Raw genomic sequence first — 25,585 nt, forward strand, 5'->3', positions numbered from 1 at the left:
AAAATGTTTTCAAAAATGAAAGTAGTATTCCCTGCAGTCCATTCAAGTGACCAGACAGAAATGTCTCCAAATGTTATGGACTATTCTGAAGTCCTGTAAGGGTCTAACATGGAGATGTATTTTTTGGTCATACAACCCCACCATCAAATACTGGGGTCTGATTCACCCAGAAGGCACAATGCACAGAACTCAAGTGCCCCCTAGCTGAGAAAGATGCCTGATGAGGACAAACATTTTGAGTCTCTCAGTAGTATTAACCTTTACCATTACGCTCTTTGTTATCCATAAAGCCTGATGAGCAAGAAAAGACTGAAAAATAACCCATTTGACTGATTAACTTTTGACTCGTTTTTCTGAATACCTCAGGAATAGGATATGTGAGTGTGTGAGCTAAGCATCAACTTTCCCCCACCCGGCATCTCGCTCTCATTTGCCTCAGTCATCTGCCTTCTGCTTTACAGCTAGGCATTACTTCAGCAATTAGGCTCCTGGTTCTCTGTCAAAGCAGTGCCCTGTCCTCTGAGAATTCAAATACACTTCACCATCTCACGTCATCAGTCTGGGCTGAACATTCAATTACCTCAGCCTGTCCATGACCAATGATGGGTTCTTGTTCTTGCACTGATAAACATAGCTGCCAGTCTATATGAAGCTTTGTTTACATGGTCACCAGACCAGTTTTCCTTTACTTTTAGGTTATSCTTTTGCATGCATTTCCCTGATGCAAATTGCTCCTCCTGCTGCAAAGACAMATTTGACTTGTTAATACTTTGCAGTGTATTTGTAAGGCTACATCCAGTAGCGAGATGAAAACGCAGTAGCGAGATAAAGTGAAAGCATTCAGTAGAGAAGGCATTATCTGCTTGTTTGCACAAGACCAAACCAAGGATGGTATTTGTATCAGCTGACAATTAAAGCTGCTGGATCGAGACCAACCACTCTGGCTTTCGGTTTAAGAGATCAAATCAAGGTGACAGAAAAATGGTGACACACTGGAGGCGTAAGAAGAATTAGAAGGAAACATTTGGTTGATCGCTTCAGAGCCCTATGAACAATATTTATTTTTAGAGTTATGTTCATGTTGATCCTGCTTTTTGGGTATGTTCAAGAGAAAGGCAACAGTGTATAAAAAAATATATATATAAAAAAAAAATTCAAATTCAATGTTTGTAGAAAACAAACAAAAAGGCAGCAGCTCAAACTTCTCATTCAGGGAAAGAGGACATTTTTTAAAGTTTTATTTATGAAAATTCATTTAAATAAGAAAAGACAGGTGGCGTTGAACAACATATGTACATTGTACGGAAGAGTATTAGGGCCAAGTGAAGAGTAAAAAATAATAAACAGCAACGGGTGGTGGTATTTGGATTTAAAAAAAAATTGCACGATAGTAAAGAATAAAGTGCCAATATTTTGAGAATAAAGTAAAAATGTTTAGAATAAAAAGTCTAAATGTTAAGTTAAATTTCAAGATTAAAGTAGGAGATTTGGTTAACAGCATGTCTCCGTGACTCCCTGTTGCTGTGCGCGCCACCAATGAAAAGCCTGCAGTTAGATGACCTGGTGAAACTATACTTTAGAATTGGCTTCAGTAACAAGAATATCCTCTTTTAGCACATATAATAATAATAAGAAGAAGAAGTATTAGGACCTCGAAAAGGTTGTGCCACAGATTATTTTCAGGAGGAAACGTGGTTACATACATAGTACTTCTCTACATATCATGCAAAAAATTATAATTTTTTGTATAAAAGTACCACCACCCGTTGCTGTTTATAATTGTTTACTCTTCACTTGGCCCTAATACCCTTCTGTAACATTGCTTCCATTATAACCATCGATTTTCATGCTTAAAGTTTTGCTGTGTGTGTACATATAATGTGTGTGTGTGCGGTGAGTGTGTTTGTGTGAGACAGTGAATTGACATGTAAATGAAAAAAGGGGAATGTCTTTGGTCTGACACCTCACACTAGTAGCATTGTGTTCCTGTATTTCATTGGCTAAAGTAAGGTCTGAAATAGAAATAAGACTACAAAGAGACTCCTCAACACCCCTAACAAAACTTGTACAGTTTCATATCCATTTATTTTAATAATAATAATTCTACTTTTATATAAAAAAAATATATAAAAAAACATGGGTGGTATTCCCATGAGAACGGCATTATTATCTCAAACATACACACTTGCMGAAGAAGTGTGTGCAGTGCTTCAGGCAGAGAAAGACAGACAAAACATACCGAGAGTTCAGAGTTTGCAACTAAAGGAAATGTCTTCACATCTCATTGTAGATTCAGAAACCACTTTTGGTCAGAAGACTCAGGCTGACTGCATTTTTGGGGGGCGGGGCGACGACCACCAAAAGAAAAACAACTAAAAACGATGCTTACAGTTCACTGGAATTACTTCACATATACTGTGTATGAGAAACAATCAATTCTATAATTTCAGAGTAACTGGCTAAAGTGTCAGTAATTGCTGATGACATTGAGAATTTATTGAGAATTTGAGAACATTGAGAATTTATTCAGATGTTAATACATCCTAGGTTTGTTTCTGTACTATCACAGCTGTTGCTGTTCTCCATAATGACATGGAGATGCAGAAATCTTGCAGCTGATCCATTTGTAAGTGTGAAAGTCACCTGTATATAGAAACACACAGTATGATCAAGGTGGTGGTCTACATTCAATGCAAATATATTTAATCCATCCATGTACTTATTTATTACTGTATTCACTTCTGGAACATAAGAACAGCAGGTTTGTGCCCATAAGATGCAGAGGTTTAGAGGACAGAGCAAAATATAGGTATGAATTTAAAAAAAATAACTCAACAGTTACCATTTATATTTACAACCAATAAACTCAAGTTAAATAATCCTCATACAAATCCAAACACATTTCACATAAAATAAACAAACAAAAACCAAATCTAAGCTGACAACTAGCATCTGACCTGCATTTCCTGCAGGAGCCCCCGGAATGGAATTTCAATGGAAAGCGATAAAAACAAATATACAGACAACYTCTACAACAACAACAAMAAAACCTCAAATGAAACCACGAGCAGTCCATTCTACCATTAGCTGCATATATATTTCAGTGATTAGTTCTGCGCTATGTCTTAGTGCAGTGAACTGCCAGGTCTAAGTTTTGGGCAGGTTTAAAAAAAAGTATATATTAAGAAATTATTTAGTTAGGAGCCCATTGGTAAACTTTTAATCCTAGAATAAAAAAAAAAAAAAAAAAAGTATATATTAAGAAATTATTTAGTTAGGAGCCCATTGGTAAACTTTTAATCCTAGAATGTAAAAAAATATATAAATAACAGAGGGTGTCAAGTGGCATGAGGTTATATAACGTGGGTGATGGCATAGCCTTTTAGGTTTGCTTTGTTTAAATAATTTTTTTCTTAAAATTTTATTTCACTTCTTCAATATAAAAACAGAACAGGTTCGCAAAGTGGGTATTACTCATTGGTCTATTAGTATATTGAGTCTTCAGTAGAATAAACACATTTGCTTTGAGTTGCTGAGACAACGTTTCAACATCGGGGCACCGTAAGGTCATTGTTAAACATCCGTTTCAATTAGTACAGATGGCCTCCGTAATWCCATAACAGATTTGCCTCCTACAACCTTTCAACTCTCCCTTATTAAGTTCTCCTCCCCATCTAACTTCACCTATTCGATCTCCCATTACCCTCTCTGTCCCGTTTTCCGCTACCTCTCCTTTCTCCTCTAATCCCCCTCTCAATTGTTCACCTTCAATAACCTCAAACCTGGCCCCCCTGGCTGATGTAATACTCGGCCTCCCGTCTTCTGATAGCTAAGGGTTGCCGTGGAGACTCCGCTCTGCCGGTGTGGGGATGGTGGCGGCCTCGGAGGGAGGTGTGGTTGCTGTGGTGATGGTGGGCGGGGGGAGCAGGAGGGGGGTCGCGGAGGGACGGGGGAACAGCGGAGGCTTTGATGGGGATGATCCGGGTGTCCATGACCTCACAATCCACCTGCATCATCATCTCATACCCCTGGGATTTGTTATATAAACTCTCTGTGGGAGGGAGAGAGAAMGAAAGAGTGCAATGTAAAAAATAGACAGACACTGACAGGGAGAGGAGAGTGTACAATAGATAGCCTTTATCTGTCTAACTAAATAACAAAAAAAGTGTTTTATTGTGAATATTGACTGGTACTGTACACCGGATAGGTGCAGTGAAATGTGTTGTTTTACAGGGTCAGCCATTGTAGTGTGGCGCCCCTGGAGCAAAATAGGGTTTATTCGGGCACATAACACATAATTGTGTTGACAATTTTACATAATACGTACATTTAACGCAAACGAAATTCATCATTCAAAGATCTCCATTGCCCCCATTACGAGGGCATCTCAAGAAGTTATATCTGACAATATATCTGACAAAGTGTACAGCAGTGCAATGGGGYTATAATTATGCAYAATTCTAAWCCGCKGATAGTTCCAACTAGATATCAAGAAAAACAAACTCACCGTTGACAGACATAGCCGGCATCACAAGAGACATTTTGGGCCGTGTGGTCTTGTTGTGGCTGATGGCAGGCAACAGCAGGTGATCCTACAGACAGAAAGTATGTTCAGAAATGTCAGGACATATTTGTTTTGCATTAATGCGAATGACACCCAATGTCCGTTTTTATYCCCACTCGGTTTCACTTCCCTAGAGGTTTGGCGTTGCTGTTCCGTCTTACCCGTCTGAAGGAGACCACGTAGAAGGTGTCCTCACGCCGGTCGATGGCGTCCATGAAGTCACTGTAGCTGATCTCGGCACCGGCAGGGAACACTTGTATCTGACTGTGAGAGACAGTAGGGAAGTTGGGCCAAGACAAATAGCAATAATATATATATATATWTTTTTTTTAAAGGTCACTCATTCCAGCAGTGTTTTTCCTCAGTTGATACAAATACCACACTTGGTTTAGTATGATACAAGTGAACATGCAAAAGTCAACGAATCAAATTGAAGCATGAACAGCCACTGTTGACTACTGGGAAATGTGGTCTACGACGGTTACCTCTCGATGGAACGATGGGTCTGAATGGGAAGATATCTGGAGAAGTTCGTCTTCCTTAGCTGTGCTTTCTGTAGAAAAGGGAAGGGAAACAACTATGATGCATGTGTGTACCCAAACAATACACATGAACACCAACTCTAACAAATAGGTCGTTCCAACACACGAGAGGGTATCCTGCGTACTCACCTGCGCATGTGAACTTGAAATACTAAGAAAATATGATCGCATACAGAAATACTAAGAAAGTAGATGAAACCACACCTGCGCTATTTTAGCTTTTTTCACCATCTTTGGCTTCCCTCCAGACTTCTTCCTGTCGATCTGGTGCCTGTGAACCCATCCTCTCAGCTCATCCGCCAGCCTGAAAGAGGACGTGAAACAGTCAGCTACAGTCAAAATGAGTACACGGATAATGTACTAATAACACATACAGTTGGRTCTATGATATTATACACCGCCTCCTTTCAACACAGATATGAGAACACAGTAGATACTGTAGATAGAGTAGCAATATCATATTTGCATAAATGTGGTGAGAGATGGGATGACAGAGAGAGAGACAGAGACAGACTCCTGAGTTGCGACCATAGCAGCCCCGCTGACCTGAGGGACTCGGAACGGTTGAACTGCCTGCAGTCATTGGAGGTGAAATAGCGGTCGATGTCCTGCAGGACCAAATCCTTCACGTCGCTGAACACGTCACTCAGGTTCCTGAAAACAGCCAAACACGTAATACAGAATGAAACAGCAACTTTGAACAGATTCAACACCCTCCTGAAAGCCTAATCAGTATATCACTAATATTCTATGGAAAACTAGTGCTTTCAAGGGCACAAGTCCTCAAAGAGAAGTAAACATGAAGTAAACACTTAGTATGTGGACATCGTTCATTTTATGACAGCCTGTTACATACTTCCAAGATCAGACCAGTTTGACTGCATTCTTGATTATTAGACTGCATGCAAATCTTCTGCTCAGCTGAAACACGGTCTTKTTCTCTAAGGGCGTTCTACTTGGCTGAAGCCATGTTTGCAAAGCCTCATCAATTAGAACGATTGGTAGATGCATGATTGCATGTACGACCCACATGGGCAGCAGTCGCAGATGGCTGTGAAAAGAACACAATGAACAGGCTCACCATCATGGATACGCAGAATGAACTATGAATTGGACTTTWTTACCCACCTAAACTGGTAYGAATCGGTGGATTCCCTCTCCACCTCTCCTCCCTTCCACCCATCCTCTCCTCCCTCCTCCTCCTCCTCAGGATCCATCCTTTCCTCCACTCTGCTGTGTTCCTGAGCCGTCTCAAACTCCAGGAGACGTCTTCCTGCGTGAGGCACCACCTCCTCCTGTAATCCCGTCTCCAGCTTCCTGTCTGTGATACTGGAGGAAAACATTTGGTCAAAATCAAACATYAAATCATGGAGTTACGCACATGACTCTTTAAAACAAAGGATTTGTTTTGGACAATTTGCCAATCGTTAACACTTCATTGAATGGCAGTGACTATGAACASTGACTTTTACCTGACAGGGCCGAAACTGAAKGTCATGAATAGTAGCACTGCCATGACGCAGACGGCCCTCTTATTGTTACCAGACTCACTGCCCTGGAACACAGAGAGAGGAAAGTTAACGCACAGTGTACACACGCAAGTACAAACACGTATCCTCAATGACCTCTTTGAATGTATCCCTAGTCATTGCTTTAACAGACAAATCTTAACCACATTCTTAAGACTTTCATTTAGAAAGATGAATTGAAAGCAATGCAGTCCATCCAGTCCATTATGGAAATCCATCACTGGCTCAGTAATGTAGTCGCCGAACACATTTGCTTAAAGCTGCGATTATGTCACTTTTTGGTCGACCCCGACCAAATTCACATAGAAATGTGAGTTATAGATCTGTCATTCATATTGAAAGCAAGTCTAAGAAGCGGTAGATATGTTGTATGTGCACCATTTCTATGCTTCCCTCAAGTTTCATTTTTGCGTCTTTTACTTTCGGTTTTGTACAGTCGTGGCCAAAAGTTTTGAGAATGACACAAATACTAATTTTCACAGAGTCTGCTGCCTCAGTTTGTATGATGGGAATTTGCATATACTCCAGAATGTTACGAAGAGTGATCAGATGAATTGCAAAGTCCCTCTTTGCCATGCAAATGAACTGAATCCCCCAAAAAACGTTTCCACTGCATTTCAGCCCTGCCACAAAAGGACCAGCTGACATCATGTCAGAGATTCTCTCGTTAACATAGGTGTGAGTGTTGACGAGGACAAGGCTRGAGATCACTCTGTCATGCTGATTGAGTTCGAATAACAGACTGGAAGCTTCAAAAGGAGGGTGGTGCTTGGAATCATTGTTCTTCCTCTGTCAACCATGTATACCTGCAAAGAAACATGTACTGTCATCATTGCTTTGCACAAAAAGAGCTTCACAGGCAAGGATATTGCTGCCAGTAAGATTGCACCTAAATCAACCATTTATCAGATCATCAAGAACTTCAAGGAGAGCGGTTTAAATGTTGTGAAGAAGGCTTCAGGGCACCCAAGAAAGTCCAGCAAGCGCGAGGACCGTCTCCTAAAGTTAATTCAGCTGCGGGATCGGGGCACCACCAGTACAGAGCTTGCTCAGAAATGGCAGCAGGCAGGTGTGAGTGCATCTGCACGCACAGTGAGGCGAAGACTTTTGGAGGATGGCCTGGTGTCAARMAGGGCAGCAAAGAARCCACTTCTMTCCAGGAAAAACATCAGGRACAGACTRATATTCTGCAAAAGGTACAGGGATTGGACTGCTGAGGACTGGGGTAAAGTCATTTTCTCTGATGAATCCCCTTTCCGATTGWTTGGGGCAYMCGGAAAAAAGCTTGTCCGGAGAAGACAAGGTGAGCGCTACCATCAGTCCTGTGTCATGCCAACAGTAAAGCATCCTGAGACCATTCATGTGCGGGGTTGCTTCTCAGCCAAGGGAGTGGGCTCACTCACAATTTTGCCTAAGACCACAGCCATGAATAAAGAATGGTACCAACACATCCTCCGAGAGCAACTTCTCCCAACCATCCAGGAACAGTTTGGTGATGAACAATGCMTTTTCCARCATGATGGAGCACCTTGACATAAGGCAAAAGTGATAACTAAGTGATATTGACATTGATATTTTGGGTCCATGGCCAAGAAACTCCCCAGACCTTAATCCCATTGAGAACTTGTGGTCAATCCTCAAGAGGCGGGTGGACAAACAAAACCCGACAAATTCTGACAAATTCCAAGCATAGATTATGCAAGAATGGGCTGCCATCGGTCAGGATGTGGCCAGAAGTTAATTGACAGCATGCCAGGGTGGATTGCAGAGGTCTTGAAAAAGAAGGGTCAACACTGCAAATATTGACTCTTTGCATCAACTTCATGTAATTGTCAATAAAAGCCTTCGACACTTATGAAATGCTTGTAATTATACTTCAGTATTCCATAGTAACATCTGACAAAAATATCTTAAGACACTGATGCAGCAAACTTTGTGGAAAATGTATATTTGTGTCATTCTCAAAACTTTTGGCCACGACTGTACACCAGCTTCAAACAGCTGGAAATACAATATCTTTGGTTCAGGGCCTAAAATGAACTTTTTGGCCACTGTGGCAGGTAGATGAGAAGAAAAAAAATCAAACAGACACTCAGATTTTTTTACCGGGCTAAATATTTCCCYCCCATAATTACAGCAAAAAAATGTAAAATAAAAACAGAATAGATGACCATGATTTGTAATGTTTCTAAAACAATGTATTAGTAAAAAGTAATGTGGTATATTGCTCCATTTCATTTAATTTTAATCAAAATATCAGAAGAGACCATTTTCAGCTGCGCCTATAAGGGCGGGAGGTTACTGTGGTAATGGRGCCACTTGAGTCGTGTCACGTAGGTCTGTGTGTGAGATTTGGGATCTGACTAGGGCATCTCTTCACKATCAGTTGAAGCAGCAGACTCAAACTAATGTTGAAAAACAACCTAGCTTGTGAACAAAACAATGTAAATAGCCAAGAAACACAAAGACAAAGTCTCACTTTGTAGAMTTTAGAGTAAATTAGACCAACTTCTATGCACAGCGCCTCCAAAAATGAATCAGCACTTCATTCAGAGCGCACAACTCTCCTGGTGGGAGGTGGGATATAGGATTTGTATTTCTTTGTTTGATTAGCAGCTATGAAATAAAACGGTAGAAACACTTTGAAAACAGCTACTGCAGCATTTTTCTACAATAAATCGCAACTAGCACATGTGCTCATACTTGACTTCTGACTATTTAAAAAGAAAAATATTTGGAAATGTAATGCTCGCACTGTAGAGCCCWGCAAATCTTCCCTCCCGCTCCACCCACCCTGTACCTCTTTCCCGACAAGCCTCTCCCTCAGGGCCTGGTTCTCCCTGCGGAGGCGCTCGTTCTCCTGCTGCGCCTCCCTCAGCTGCCCCTCCAGGTTCTGCAGGTACTCCTTCTTCTTCTTGCGTGACTGGCACGCCGACTCCCGGTTCTTGATCATCCTCTGCTGCCTCTTCATCACCTTCATCTGTGACACGGCCGTTAGGGGAAAACACATGAACGTGAATTATGGCAGAAGTTGTTAACAGCAGCTGATGGCACGCCGTATGATCCGACAGTGAAGACTGAGGTAATACAACAGTTGAAGAAGAGAGTGAAAGAGACTAAATCCTACTCACTGACTGACTGACATGTGACTGACAGACACTCACATCAATGCCATTGCTCCCTGGCAGAGAGGACGCTGGGACTATGGGTTTGCTGGGGAATGGGGCTGTGGGGCTATGGCCGTGAGGCATGGTGGGAGAGACAGGCTCCATTTTGACGATGGCTGGAGTGGACCCCAGACAGACAGACTGGGAAAGCACCACTAAGGGAGGAAAGGAATGGGACATCACTTAGCTATTACATAACCATGCCATTACATAATAAATTATCTTACCAGACAGACACACTAAAATCCAGAATATGGGTAGTAAAAGAAAAGAAAAAAAGACTGATATATAAATAGTTTCTCTTCTTTTTATCCCCTTTACCTCCCCAACGGACTTGGGAGAGGCGAAGGTCGAGTCATGCGTCCTCCGAAACATGACCCGCCAAACTGCGCTTCTTAACACCCGCCTGCTTAACCTGAAAGCAAACACCGTTCACCTGACGACCGAGGTCACCCTGCAGCCCGCCACAAGGAGTCGCTAGAGTACGATGAGCCAAGTAAAGCACCCCCGGCCAAACTTTCCCCTAACCCGGACAACGCTGGGCCAATTGTGCACAGAGGTGCCCAGAGTAAACGGCCTGCTCCTCAGTCATAGTTGCTAATATATGCATATTATTATTAGTATTGGATAGAAAACACTCTGAAGTTTCTAAAACTGAATTATGTCTGTGAGTATAACAGAACTCATATGGCAGGCAAAAACCTGAGAAAAAATCCAAACAGGAAGTGGAAATTCTGAGGCTGGTGGATTTTCAACCAAGCTCCCATTGAAATCCCAGCGAGATATAGATRAGTTTTCACTTCCTACGGCTTCCACTAGATGTCAACAGTCTGTAGAACTTTGTCTGATGACTCTACTGTGAAGGGGGGCCGGATGAGAGGAGAATTAGTCACCACTGCCATGAGGTGACCATGCTTTGACCATACGCGTTCACATAAGAGGGAGCTCCGTTCCATCGCTCATCTGAAGTCAATGTAATTCTCCGGTTGGAACGTTATTCAAGATTTATGTTAACAACATTCTAAAAATTGATTCAATACATCGTTTGACATGTTTCTACTGACTGTTACGGAATTTTTGGACATTGTCACGTTTTAGTGAACGCGCTTTGTGACTTTGGAATTGTTTACCAAACGCGCTAACCAAAGTAGCTCATTGGACATAAATAACGGACATTATCGAACAAATCAAGCATTTATTGTGGACTTGGGATTCCTTGGAGTGCATTCTGATGAAGATCATCAAAGGGAATATTTATCATGTAAATTCTGGTTTCTGTTGACTCCAACATGGCGGCTAATTTGACTATAGTTCTGAGCGCTGTCTCAGATTATTGCATGGTTWGCTTTTTCCGTAAAGTTCTTTTGAAATCTGACACAGCGGTTGCATTAAGGAGAGGTATATCTATAATTCCATGTGTATAACTTGTATTATCATCTACATTTATGATGAGTATTTCTGTTGAATAGATGTGGCCATCACTGGATGTTTTTGGAACTAGTGAACGTAACACGTCAATGTAAACTCAGATTTTTTTTATATAAATATGAACTTTATCAAACAAAACATACATGTATTGTGTAACATGAAGTCCTATGAGTGTCATCTGATGAAGATCAAAGGTTAGTGATTCATTTTATCTCCATTTGTGCTTTTTGTGACTGCTATCTTTGGCTGGGAAAATGGCTGTGCTTATTCTGTGGCTTGGTGGTGACCTAACATAATCGTTTGTAGTGCTTTCGCTGAAAAGCATATTTGAAATTGGACACTTTGGTGGGATTAACAACAACCTTTAAAATGGTATAAGACGCATGTATGTCTGAGGAATTTTAATTATGAGATTTCTGTTGTTTTGGCGCCCTGCACTTTCACTGGCTGTTGTCATATCATCCCGTTACCGGGATTGCAGCCATAAGAAGTTTACCTCATGTATTCACCAAACGGTAAGCCTGGAAAAAGGTAATGTGTGAAAAATGGTCAGTCTGGTCCCAGGACTCACCAGGCCTGCTCTGGTCCATGCTAGGCAGGCTGTGCAGTATGAGGGCCTTGGCTGGACTGGGAGCCTGGGGGACGGGGAGAGCCGCTAAACACACAGGCCTGGGCTGGATGGAAGGCTTACTGCTCAGGATGGTACTGGCTTTGATGGTGGCCGCAGTGGGGTGAACTGGAGGGTGTGTGTGAGCGATAGAGAAAACAGTGTGACAGAGAGCATGAACGCGTGAGACTTAAAACCCCTCCCATGCACTATAAATGTCTAAGTACATTTGCATCAAAAGTACATGAAATATGAAGTCTGCTCTCTTGTGGCTGAAGTCTTTCGTGTGCAGCACGTACACCTACAGTATAGCTGACRTCACTGTAGCAACACACACCTGTGGCAAGTGCGTTGATGCCATTGTTGGCTGCTGTTTGGTGTTGCTGTGGCTGTGGGAGCAAATGGGMCTGTGGTTGGGCCTGTGGCGCGGAGGCCACCGTGACTTCACATGTGCCAAGTGGTGGCGACAGCACATCTCCAAACATATAAGGAGGTGTGGGCGGGTTCTCCCCTTTCACTGTGATCTGAATGGTAGAAAAAAGAGAGATGTGGAAGACATWAAAAAAAAAAAWWWTTAAAGGCTTGACATTGGTTAGCTTTGACATACTCTAACTAGGCTAACTAGTTTAGAGACTCTGAGATACAGTCATGCATCAATGTTACATAAGGTGCTTTTAGTAGTGTGATGTGGAAGTTGATCTCTGTCTGGACTGACCTGTGAGTCTGGGAGTGACGTCAGGGAGCAGTCTGAGGCCAGCGAGGAGGCAGGGGAGGGAGGCTCCGCCTTCACCCGGAACACTGGAAGAGCACACACAAATTATTCAAAAAGACACAGTGAATATTTCACATTCAAGGATAAACTAAGACACACACACACACGTAAGCAATAGCCAAAGAGGAACTTACACATGTCCACTGGCAAAGGCTGCGTTATGGTCATTTTATCTTTCAATACGGGACTGTCCCCTTAAGAGTGAGAGGAAGGCAGAGAGACAGCGGGGAGGGAGGGAGCAAGGTTATAAAAGTACACTACAACTGACGCTGAGCTACAATGACACCTTATTGATAAATTGAAGTGGTAGTGCAWTAGGGAAGTATTGATGTTCACATAATTACATTTCCACTTATAGTTTGAGGTCAAACGGCTCGAAAGTCTACTGTACATAACTCCTGCTTTAGCCTAGTACACGTTTGATCTTTAAAATAACATGGAGAAATCCTCAGGCCCATATCATTCATCTTATTATTTTGCTTTGTGGGCCTTCTATAGCAGTAATAACATGTCTACTACCACAACTAAYACTTTGAAAAGGAAAACCTWTTTTTATGCTTCCTGMCATGTTTTATTMATCTCTGCACCTGTGAGAAGGTTGTCGTCCAGGTGTCTCCACGGCGACGTGGGATTGTCGGGATCAAGAGTCAGCACGAGATCRTTGTCAAACTGCGAGGAAGCGAAGCACAGAATTAGGCCATCGTCTGGATTAGTCAGTAGGTCGACAGGGGGCAMGCAATCGGTTTCCCCAACAGGCAATCAGCTCCATTATGGGGCGGCCCATCKCAGGCTCACTCAAGTTACCTTATTTAACGTTGGCATCACACACTGAACTCTCACCACTGCTAGCTAGTGTGTAACGCTGCCTGGCTGATTTATACTGATACTGCTCTCATAGAGCAAGAACGAGCAGATTGTCGCACTATTGCACACTATTGTATTTAAACTTTATTTTACCAGGCAGGTCAATTAAGAACAAATTCTTATTTACAATGACGGCCTGGCAACCCTGAAGGGACTGAGATKCTTGCATCAGATAGGCCTAGTCTTTATGGTCCAAATCTTCATTTGAGATACACTTGTGTAACAGAYGTAATCCCAAATCAAGTCAATGGGAGATTTGAACCTCTGAATTACCTGTGTTGTTGGATCTCAAATGTGGACCATATTGTTAAAGCAGATATGGAGGTAACAGTGGTGGTTACCTCATATTACTAACAAACAAAACATTTCCAATGGTTGATTGTAGGGATGTAGATTGGAATAGGCCTCATGTTGAGTACACAGGGAATTAGGTCTAAATCATTGAAAGAGAGATTAGCGTCGGTCATCGGTTTGGATTAACTTCAATGTGGTGATAAAACATGTGCAGTACAGTGGCCAGATAATACAGTCAGGGTCTGTGAGCAGAAACTCTCTTTGTCCTTACCGAGGTTTCATATTTCGGTCCTCTCGTGTACTCCCCGTCCTCTCCCTCCTCCATGCTCTCACACTGGTACAGACAGGCATCTGGGACAGACAGACAGACCAATTAGTTAGTACTGTAGGAACATAATCATTTACCGACACGCTCAAGTCTAGKTGCTTGAGTGTCAGTTGCGATAGTGTTCGTAAAGCCTTATCACTGTACCACAGCGACTTCTCGTCCTCCATGGTTCCCCGTGCCTTATTTGGTTTGACAAGGGCTTGAAACACATGACTCGGACCTTTGAGCTAAAACAAGAAGAGGGAKCTACTAGTAAATGATRGTCGTGATCATAAACACAACACCTAAAATAAGCTCACGGTTTGATGCTTTTCTACACCCATTTTAAAGGGAAAACCGGTTTCATTCACAGGAGTCCAGTTTGGGATTTCTGGCTTTACAAAGAGAGGGAAATCTAAGCAGTGGAGGGGAMGCTGGCTTAAAATAAATGAGGATTTYAGCCCTGAGGTGGCCCAGCTTCAATAGCAGAGGGATCAGATACCAACCTGCTCTGTGCTGAGAATTGTTCCCCRTTACTGTTGAATTTCAATTAGCCAAGGGATAGCAAAAGTCTTAGCTACTCATGATAATAGTAGACCCCATTAACTAGAGGGCCAATTTATGAAATTAATTGTAGTTCAAGCCTACATTATCGCGGGGTGTTTTTTTCTTGAAAGAACGCTGAAAGAATACTAAGTAGGCTATCCTTTACAACTATAAAACGTTTTCCAAAACTGGTTTGAATTCATACTACAGGCCTGTTTAAATTCTGTCTATCATAAAGAGTAAATGTAAAAGTTAAATCAGGTYCAGCAATCACAGGAAGTTAAAGTGCTCACAGTTTACTGATTGCATGAGACAACCAAAGACTTAAGTCTGCAAACTTGAGCATACAAAAACAATGACCAGGGAGTCAGTAAAAGGGTAAGTTATCTAAAATACATTGCCCTACGATGATACATTGTCCTACGATGAAAACAAGAAAGATGCAAATGCTACTGATTTAAGAAAAAGACAGATGCTCAGATATTCCAGACCACCAGATGTCCCATAAAGCTAGCTATGTTTTCAGTCTTCGGGTAGGCTAAGGCCTATGGTTGTTTCACATATTGCATACAGTTGTAATTCAGGTATTTAGGACTGATGGTATTTTTAGCTAGACTGTATCTTATGGAAAACRAAAGCTTGCAGAGCACAAGCTTTTCTCGCACTAATACTAAACTAGCTAAAGCCCCATCTCATCTGTGCTAATACATTCACATGTCCGGCTTGCTGCCCAGTGTACAAATATAACGTTAGCTAGTCATTGACACACCCACGAAAGAAACCAAACCACCCCCAACTGCGCATCATTCTACCACCAACTTTCATATTTAGATTTTTCGCATTTTGTTCCCTTTGTCAACCTGTTAAGGGTAGGGTTAGTAAAGGGAATATGCATAATCAAATTCACGCGTTCGTGATCAGCTGAAAGTCGCGTTAGCAAGCTACAGTAGCAGATCATTTTAGCTACGCATCCATGCTTCCCAGGTGGTAAACATACATTACAGTAACGTTACCATTTATGTACCTTACCCCARTCTTCGCTTGTCAGAAGGTTATCAGCGAAGAAACGACTTTCCAAATCAGATAGTAAATCCGTAGTCATAGCCACACAGCCAAAGACGTTTGTTGGGGGGGTGTAATCACTGATCAATTATATCAAACAAAAAAGATAAATCCGCGAAATCGATTTTACARCGAATGAAGCTTCAATTTGCGATTGGGTCCATCGAAACATTAGATATTGTATTTATTTTGTTTCATAATATCCATTCGGTCCACAGCACCATCTCGCATTTGATTACATCCATACACGGAAACGACATTTCCGGCAAAAGCCCGTCCCATTTTCAATGCAGGATCCAATCAAAGCAACGATTTGTTAGATAGATTTTTCAATCGACCTGTCCAGTAATAGTATTACTATTTACTAAGCGTAAACAGTTGTGGGTGGTCAGAAAGCAGATGTTTAAARGTGATTCCGCCCACTCACGCATCAGAATTTTGAGAGACATTAAAAATATCAAATACTAGACATGTAATTAGGCATTCCTGTCAAATGGACTGGTGATAAAAACAATCAACTGTCAAAGAATAAGGAACATTTTCTTTGCTCAGGTGATGTATGAAAAGGAATGAAAATCTAGCTACAACAGGAGAAAAACGATAGCCTCTGAAATAAATTTAATTGTTTAATCACTTTAATTATGTATCAAATCAAAATYTAATTGTATTCATCAAATGCTAGGTGTAGACTAACAGTGAAACGCTTACTTACGGGCCCTTCCCAACAATGCAGAGAAAATAGAGAAATAATTGAACATTTATAATACAAGTAATAATAGATACACAATGAGTAATGATAACGTGGCTATATACAGGGGTACCAGTACGGAGTCGATATGCAGGAGTACGAAGTAATTGAKGTAGTTATGTAAAAGTTGACAATGAATGTACAACTATGAATAAAGTGACAGTTGAAGCAGCGTATGTGATGACTAAAAAAAGTTWGTGCAAAAAGGGTCAATGCAGATAGCTGATTCAARTAATCAAAGCTTGATGATTAGTTGGTTATTTGAATCATCTATGTAGTGCGAGGGCAAAAAACTAAACGTGCACCCAGGTGAGTGTTGTTGTTTGGCGCCCTCCACTGTATGAAGTAGACTAAGTATGTCCAACATTTCTGAACCGTCTCTGGTACGGTATATCTGCACAAAACTAGTAGAAAGCATTTATTTCGCTACTACTGTCATCATTCTAATAGCATTGTTTGGAAAGTCACTCTGCAGGGGTCCCACCTGGTTCAGACCTGTACTCACGAGGATGTAATTAAACACGGTCTCAACTTCAAGATAGGCCTAGCMCTATTGTGAGTGGCTTCTTATTTACCAATCAATCAAAAAAAGAAGGCATTTTTAAATTAGCATGAAATGCAATAAGACACACAGTATATAACAGGTATATGTGAAAAGACGTGTCAATGTCCTCTCATTGAAGCATAATGAAACATTTGGGATTTCCACTATCAAATGTTATCCTAATGTTGAGTCTATGGTATAATGCTGCCCATTAGTCACCATAATGTCACTGTCTTAGTCATGACCACACAGACTCACGYGGTCTTGGTCTGGTTTAAACGGGGAACAGAGGAAAAGGGAAGGAGGGGTTACTATCACGTATACCGATTAACTCTGCAGTGTTAAGAGTTTTGGTGAAAGATGTGGAGCTATTTCAAGCCTTTGTTGATGTCTTTAAATTTGATTGGTCCCACTGTCACCTCTAGCAACCAGCTACAGTTTCACATGGATCGTGACCATATTTTGTCGTTTACTGCCATTCACGAGTCATCGACTGCATTTCTTAAGTTAACTCTGCCAATATTTAGCAGACGCTCTTATCCAGAGCGACTATCAAATTGGTTGCCTAGCACCAACACTTATGACATCCAGCGTTGGAAACCACAAGCACCACCATTTACAATAGTGCTCAGTGCGTAAAGAATGCATGTAGTTGTAAGGGGCGTGGGGGGGGTGGAGACAAAAGGCGAATTTATCTCATTACACGGCCACATATCCTAAGTATTTCCTTTAATTCGACATTGTGTTGGGTGTCTAAGTTTTCTCTCCCAGAGAAACAAGGGTGGGTTGATTGAGGCGTGGCCCCTGTCTACCTTGCTCCATACCTCGTGATGGCGCGAAGTTTTGTGAACGGTACCGATCTGTACCCGCGACATTTCGGATGACGGGCAGCACATGGAAGCCAAGTGGTCACCACCAGATACGAACCCCAAGTTTTTGAACCCTGACTGGTCTTCTGATCCACACCCCACGCACCTTTATTTTGAAGGTATCTGCTGGGGAACTGTACCTTCCTCCAGTGGTAGGAGGCCCGAGCCAAGGCCCAGAAGATGGACCAACAGATACATATTTGTTATTCCCGAATCCATGTTTAAATCCATAGTTAGGTAATGAAATGTATTCAACTGTGTAGCTTGATTTACTTGTGAGTAGACGTATATAATTCATTGCAACTCCCAGAGTATAACTAACAAATCAGCACTTGGAAACCTATAATTTCCTTTTCATATCCCAGGTAAGGCCCAATGTAGCATATTTGTAAATCAGTCTCAGAAGTTACAATTAAACCTGAGACGACAGGGAGATGTAATACAACACACCCAATTTGCCTTAGTGTGATGGGATGAGCTGTTGCGGTGAGAGAATAAATTAATGAACAGAAATACACGGCTATTTACAACACCTTGTAATCATGCAATTTTACACTATCAACTCATTATTAAATGTTTTAGCTTATTCGTACAGTGCCTTCAGAAAGTATTCATACCCTTGACTTATTCCATATTTGTTGTGCTACCGCCTGAATAACAAAATGATTCAATTGTTTTTTCTCACCCTTCTACACACAATACCAATAAGACAAAGTGAAACACTTTTTTATGGAAATGTATAGCAAGTGATATACAGAAATATTTCACATACATAAATATTTACACCCCTGAGTCAATACTTTGTAGAAGCACCTTTTGCATGATCACAGCTGTTTCTTTCAGGGTAAGTCTCTAGAAGCTTCACACCTGGATTGTGCAACATTTGCCCATTATTATTTTAAAACATTCTCTTCAAGCTCTGTCCAATTGGTGTTGATCATTGCAAGACAACCATTTTTCAGGTCTTGCCATATATATTCAAGTAGATTTAAGTCAAAACCTGGCCACTTGACGTCCTTTTTGGTAAGCAACTCCAGTAGTATGACTTTGCCTTGTGTTTTTAGGTTATGTCCTGTGAAAGGTGAATTTCACTCCCAGTGTCTAGTGGAAAGCAGACTGAACCAGTTTTCCTGTAGTGATTTTGCCTGTGCTTAATCTCCATTCCCATTTCTTTTCTTATCCTTATGCTACGAGTGTTCTAGTACGCATTACCTCAAGCAATATACTCCCCATAATAGCAGGATGCAAACCATACCTATGCTTGTATTAGATACACTAGAATTTGAGTAAACAACTAATTGAAATGTACGTCCCAATGAGTATACGCGGGAGACGGGAAGGAACAAGACAATATTGTCCATAGTGGGCCTGGTTGTGTAGTTACACCATTCTGTGCTCAAAATACAAAAGATAGGTCCTGGTAGCTCCATTGATTAGATGGTAGTTTCAGAGATGTCTTATGGAGTGAACACTAGCGAAGGTTTCTGAGAAGGAGATGTGATTCACATCTCCACATCCTCACTTTTGTGTAACCATCCATCAGTATCCTTGTGCTGCTTACCACTGCCAGCCTTATTCTAAAATTGATATCAAAAATTGGATAGATTTAACCCGTTACCAGCCTGTCTACGAGCAAAGTACCAGTGTCATCACTGAGCTCTAAGAGGGTGACGCTCCTCTATTGACCAATTTAGGGGCCTTTCTCTGACCACCGCGTTGAGCGTATAAGACTGGTCCTGTGTATGATGCTCAGAAGCTTTAAGACGCAGCGAAGCGACACCCAACAGGAGTTTAATGTTAAGATGAGCCCAGTTTGGTCTTGCTCCCTCTAGTCTTTATTTATAGAGAATTGAACAGACATCATAAGCGATGTAGCTTCGGAGGGCCAAAAAAGTACTTATTATTTGCTACCGTATTCAGCCCCGATACCATGCCGTACTTGAGTGAGCTCCACAGTCACAGCTTTCTCAGTCCAGCCTCGATGGTGCCAGGTGCTGCACCAGCCTATAGTTCAGATTGATGGATCTGAGACCTGTTTCTCACAAATCTCCAAATCTTTTCATGTTCTCCTGAGGGGAATAGGTATTTTTGCGTCCCTCTTCGGAACTGCAAACCTCTGCTCTGGTGAGAGATTTGCCATACTTGTGGACCCATGTTTAACATTGACAGTTTATGTTTGGTGAGATGTGAAGGGACAACCATAACCTAGAAGCTCCCTCGATCGTGTCTTATACTCACTTACAGCCGTGCTTGTCTCCGATACTACAACAGCTCTTTGATTGGCGGACGGTATGCTCACGGCAATCCCTACTTTTTTCCTGTAGTCCACAATCATCTCCATTGTCTTAATCACGTTGAGGGAAGTTGTTGTCCTGCACCGGAACCACCAGGCCAGGTCTCTGACCTCCTCCTATAAGGCTTCTTCTGCATTTATCGGTGATACAGTGCTGTGTTAGCACTGTTGACACTTTGATGTGTCATATCTTGCAAACTTAATGATGTGTGCAGTCAGCCTGGCCGCCAGTCATGAGTGAACAGGGAGTACAGGAGAGGGGACTGAGCACGAACCCTGAGGGCCCCTGTGTTGAGGATCAGCGTGGCGGACGTGTTCGTCTATCCTAGACCACACTTTAGATCCACCTGGGTGGCAGTGTCCGAGCAGTCAGCAACGAGAGTCCTAGGCGAACCGAGTTGCAGAGGAGGTGTTTATAAGTCCGCAGAGGTCCTTAGCTTATTGATGAGCTTTGAGGGCACTATGGTGTTGAACGCTGACCTGTAGTCAATGAATAGCATTCTCACATAGGTGTTCCTTTTGTCCACGTGGGAAAGGCAGTGTGGAGTGCAATAGAGATTGCATCATCTGTGGATCTGTTGGGGCGGAATGGCTTCAAACACATTGAAACCATTTGTTTGATGTATTTGATACCATTCCACTGATTCCGCACCAGCCATTACCACAAGCCCGTCCTCTCCAATTAAGGTGCCACCGACCTCCTGTGATTGGATTTGCCCCAAACATAACACTTTGTATTCAGGAGAAGAAAAAAAATATTACTTTGCCACATTTTTTTCAGTATTACTTTAGTGCCTTGTTGCAAACAGGATGCGTGTTTTGGGATATTTTTATTCTGTACAGGCTTCCTTCTTTTCACTCTGTTAATTAGGTTAGTATTGTGGAGTAACTACAATGTTGTTAATCCATCCTCAGTTTTCTACTAACACAGCCATTAAACTCTGTAACTGTTTTAAAGTCACCATTGGCTAATGGGGAAATCCCTAAGCGGTTTCCTTCCTCTCCGGCAACTGAGATAGGAAGGACACCTGTATCTTTGTAGTGACTGGGTGTATTGATACACCATCCAAAGTGTAATTAATAATCATCAAAGGGATATTTTTTTAATCTACCAATAGGTCAAATCAAATGTTATTTTTCACGTGCCGAATACAACAGTTGCAGACCTTACTGTGAAATGCTTACTTACAAGCCCTTAACCAACAATCCAGTTCAAGAAATAGAGTTAAGAAAATATTTACTAATCAAAATAAAGTAAAAAATAAAAAGTAACACAATAAAATAAGAATAACGAAGCAATATACAGGGGGTACCGGTACAGAGTCAATGCGCGGGGGTACAGGTTAGTCGAGGTAATTTGTACATGTAGGTAGGGGTAAAGTGACTATGCATAGATAATAAACAGCGAGTATCAGCAGTGTAAAAACAAGGGGGAGGGGGTCAATGTAAATAGTCCGGGTGGCCATTTGAGTAATCGTTCAGCAGTCTTATGGCTTGGGGGTAGAACCTGTTAAGGAGCCTTTTGGACCTAGACTTGGCGCTCCCGTACAGCTTGCCTTGCGGTAGCAGAGAGAACAGTCTTTGACTTGGGTGACTGGAGTCTTTGACAGTTTTTTGGGCTTTCCTCTGACACCGCCTAGCATATAGGTCCTGGATGGCCGTACGCACTACCCTCTGTAGCGCCTTTTGGTCGGATGCCGAGCAGTTGCCATACCAGGCGGTGATACAACCGGTCAGGATGCTCTTGATGGTGCAGCTGTAGAACTTTTTGAGGATCTGGGGACCCATGCCAAATCTTTTCAGTCTCCTGAGGGGGAAAAGGTGTTGTTGTGCCTGCTTCACGACTGTCTTGGTCTGTTTGGACCATGATAGTTTGTTGGTGATGTGGACACCAAGGAGCTTGAAACTCTCGACATGCTCCACTACAACCCTGTCAAAGACTCCAGTCACCCAAGTCATAGGTGCCCTTCTTTGTGAGGTATTGGAAAACCTCCCTGGTCTTTGTGGTTGAATCTGTATTTGAAATGCACTGCTCGGCTGAGGGACCTTACAGATAATTGTATGTGTGGGGTACAGAGATGAGGTAGTCATTCAAAAATCATGTTAAATACTATTATTGCACACAGAGTGAGTCCATGCAACTTATTATGGGACTTGTGAAGCAAATGTTTACTCCTGAACTTATTTAGGCTTGCCATAACAAAGGGGTTGAATACTTATTGACTCAAGACATTTCAGCTTTTAATTTTTAATTTGTTTTTAACATTTTCGAAAAACACGATTCCACTTTGACATTATGGGGTTTTGTGTCTAGGCATTTGAAATTCAATCCATTTTGTCAACACCTTGACAGTAACATTTTCCAAACAATAACACCATTAATTAATACTAGTGTTTGTTTTAATGGTTTTGCCTTGAAAAAAAACCAACTTGTTAGCTTCCTTAAAGTGGGCTAATTTTATTCCCACTCTAAGGATCCTTTCACTCCCTTCCTCTCACATTCTCCTTCTTTCTGTTTCTTGCCTGCTAAAGCCTGCAATTTCTACCACCTCTAAAGTTCGCAAGCATCTGCCTCTAACCCTAGGAAGCTCTTTTCCACCTTCTCCTTCCCTCCGTGAATCCTCCTCGCTTCCTCCCACCTCCTCCCTCTCTGCTGATGACTTCGTCAACCATTTTTAACAAGAGTCGACGACTCGATCTCGTTGCTAAGTCAAACACACCCGCTGGTTCTGCTCCACCAGCCACTACCCTGGCCTTGACCTCTTTCTCCCTCCTCTCCAGATTAAATCTCGCGTCTTGGAGGGGTACGGCCCAACAACCTGCCCGCTTGACCCTATCCCCTCCTCTCTTCTTCAGACCCATTTCCGCGAGCCTCTCCCTTACCTCCACCTCGCTATTCATAACTCATCCTTGACCGCTGGCTACTCCCTTCCGTCTCAAGATGAGCGGACGAGTTGCACCCCTTCGTCGAAAAAACCTACACGTCGATCCCTCCGATGTCAACAACTAACAGGACCAGTATCCCTTCTTTCTTTTCTCCTCCCAAAACTCGTTGAACGTGCCGTTCCTTTGGCCAGCTCTCCTGCCAAATTCTCCTCAGAATGACCTTCTTGATCCAAATCAGTTCAGTTTCAAGACTAGTCATTAACTGAGACTGCCTTTCTTGTGTCATGGAGGCCGCTCCGACACTGCTAAAGCTAAACTCTCCCTCTCTGCTTCTCATCCTTCAGACCTATCGGCTAGCCTTTGATTACGTGTGACCACAGATCCTCCTCTCCACCCTCTCCGAGCTGGGCATCTCCGGCGCGGCTCCACGCTTGGATGCGTCCTACCTCTGACAGGTCGCTGCCACCAGGTGGCGTGCGAGAATCTGTCTCCCACCACGTGCCTCTCACACTGTGTCCCCCCAGGGCTCTGTTCTAGCCCTCTCCTTCCGCTATACACCAAGTACTTGGGCTCTTCATAATCTCACATGGTCTCTCCATCCATGTGCTATCGCAGACGACACACAATTGAATTCTTCTCCTTGTCCCCCCCTTCTGATAACCAGGTGGTGCAATCGCATATCTCTGCATGTCTGGCAGGACATGATCAGTGTGGTGACGGATCACCACCTCAAGCTGAACCTCGGCAAGTACGGAAGTCTGCTCTCCTCCCGGGGAAGGACTGCCCGTTCCATGATCTCGCCATTCACGGTTGACAATCCATTGTTCCTCCTCCCCAGCAGTGCTAAGAATAACCTTGGCGTGATCCTGGACAACACCCCTGTCTTCTCAACTAACATCAACGGTGACCCTTTCCTGTAGGTCATGCTCTACAACATTCGCAGGAGTACGACCCTGCCTCACGCAGGAAGCGGCGCAGGTCCTAATCCAGGCAACTTGTTATCTCCCGTCTGGATTACTGCAACTCCGGTTGGCTTGGCTCCCTGCCCGTGCCATTAAACCCTACACTCATCCAGAACCCGCAGCCCGTCTGGTGTTCAACTTTCCCAAAAGTTCTCTCACGTCACCCGCTCCTCCCGCTCTCTCCCAACTGGCTTCCAGTTGAAGCTCGCACGTGTACAAGACCATGGTGCTTGCCTACGGATGCTGTGAGGGGAACGCGCACCTCCGTACTTCAGGCTCTGATCAGGCCCTACACCCAACAAGGGCACTGCGTTCATCCACCTCTGGTCCTGCTCGCCTCCCTACCTCTGAGGAAGTACAGTTCCCACTCAGCCCAGTCAAAACTGTTCGCTGCTACTGCACCCCAATGGTGAACAAACCCCTCACGACCCCAGTCAGCGGAGTCAATCCCACCTTCCGAGACACCTGAACCCCACCTCTTTAAGGATACCTAGGATAGGATAAAGTAATCCTTCTAACCCCCCCCCCCTTAAAAGAGTAGAATGCACTATTGTAAAGTGGTTGTTCCATGGATATCATAAGGTGAATGCACCAATTTGTAAGTCGCTCTGGATAAGAGCGTCTGCTAAAATGAACTAAAAGTAAATGTAAATGTTGATGGTTTTGCGACTGCACTTTCAAAGTTCTTGAAATGTTCCTGATTGACTGACCTTCATGTCTTAAAGTAATGATGACTGTTGTTTCTTTTGCTTATTTGAGTTGTTCTTGCCATAAATAGGACTTGGTCTTTTACAAATAGGGGCTATCTTCTGGTATACACCCCCCACCACCACCAACCTTATCACACAACAAACTGATTGGCTCAAATGCATTAAGAACAAAAGAAATTACACAATAATTTAAATAGGATCCCTGATATAATGAAATGTTTATACTTACCCTCTCTCCCTCAGTGACATGAATAAGATATTACATATTCTCAGAACCCAACAGATCCCCCCTCTTGAACAATAACTGTTCAACTTATTTAAACTTGAAATTAATGTTGGAAGTTTACATACACCTAAACTAAATACATTTAAACTCAGTTTTTCACAATTCCTGACATTTAAGTCCGAGTAAAAATTGCCTGCTTAGGTCAGTTAGGATCACCACTTTATTTTAAGAATGTGAATGTCAGAATAATAGTAGAGAGAATGATTTATTTCAGCTTTTATTCTTTCATCACATTCCCAGTGGGTCAAAGTTTACATACACTCATTAGTATTTGGTAGCATTGCCTTAAATGTTAACTTGGGTCAAATGTTTCAGTAGCCTCCACAAGCTTGCCCACAATAAGTTGGATGAATTTTGCCCAATTCCTCCTGAACAGAGCTGTGTAAACAGTCAGGTTTACAGGCCTCCTTGCCCGCCACACGCTTTTTCAGTTCTGCGACAAATTGTCTATAGGATTGAGGTCAAGACTTTGCGATGGCCACTCCAATACCTTGACTTTGTTGTCCTTAAGCCATTTGCCACAACTTTGGATGTATGCTTAGGGTCATTGTCCATTCGGAAGACCCATTTGCGACCAAGCTTAACTTCTTGATGATGTCTTGATG

At 42.5% G+C, this 25,585-nt stretch overlaps 1 protein-coding gene across 3 annotated transcripts; it reads right to left on the minus strand.

Moving 5' to 3' along the window:
- Window positions 1-1,223: 1,223 nt before the first annotated feature.
- LOC111955063 (cyclic AMP-dependent transcription factor ATF-6 beta) lies at window positions 1,224-15,941 on the minus strand. 3 transcript variants are annotated; one of them, XM_023975119.2, is made up of 17 exons: window positions 15,650-15,941; window positions 14,039-14,118; window positions 13,197-13,278; window positions 12,744-12,803; window positions 12,553-12,635; window positions 12,175-12,361; window positions 11,802-11,966; window positions 9,800-9,957; window positions 9,436-9,615; window positions 6,579-6,661; window positions 6,235-6,435; window positions 5,653-5,760; window positions 5,311-5,410; window positions 5,050-5,117; window positions 4,726-4,828; window positions 4,508-4,592; window positions 1,224-4,051 (listed from the first exon to the last, which is right to left on the minus strand). In XM_023975119.2, the coding sequence occupies exons 1-17, from the start codon at window positions 15,720-15,722 to the stop codon at window positions 3,777-3,779; spliced, it is 2,091 nt and encodes a 696-aa protein (XP_023830887.1). In that variant the 5' UTR covers window positions 15,723-15,941; the 3' UTR covers window positions 1,224-3,776. The 3 variants fall into 3 exon arrangements, with proteins under 3 accessions (XP_023830887.1, XP_023830886.1, XP_023830888.1); XM_023975118.2 differs by having other exon boundaries at window positions 9,767-9,957; XM_023975120.2 differs by having other exon boundaries at window positions 9,767-9,957; window positions 15,645-15,731.
- Between the last annotated feature and the right edge of the window lie 9,644 nt (window positions 15,942-25,585).

This window comes from Salvelinus sp. IW2-2015, linkage group LG30, assembly GCF_002910315.2.
Source record: "Salvelinus sp. IW2-2015 linkage group LG30, ASM291031v2, whole genome shotgun sequence".
Classification (NCBI taxonomy): Eukaryota; Metazoa; Chordata; class Actinopteri; order Salmoniformes; family Salmonidae; genus Salvelinus; species Salvelinus sp. IW2-2015.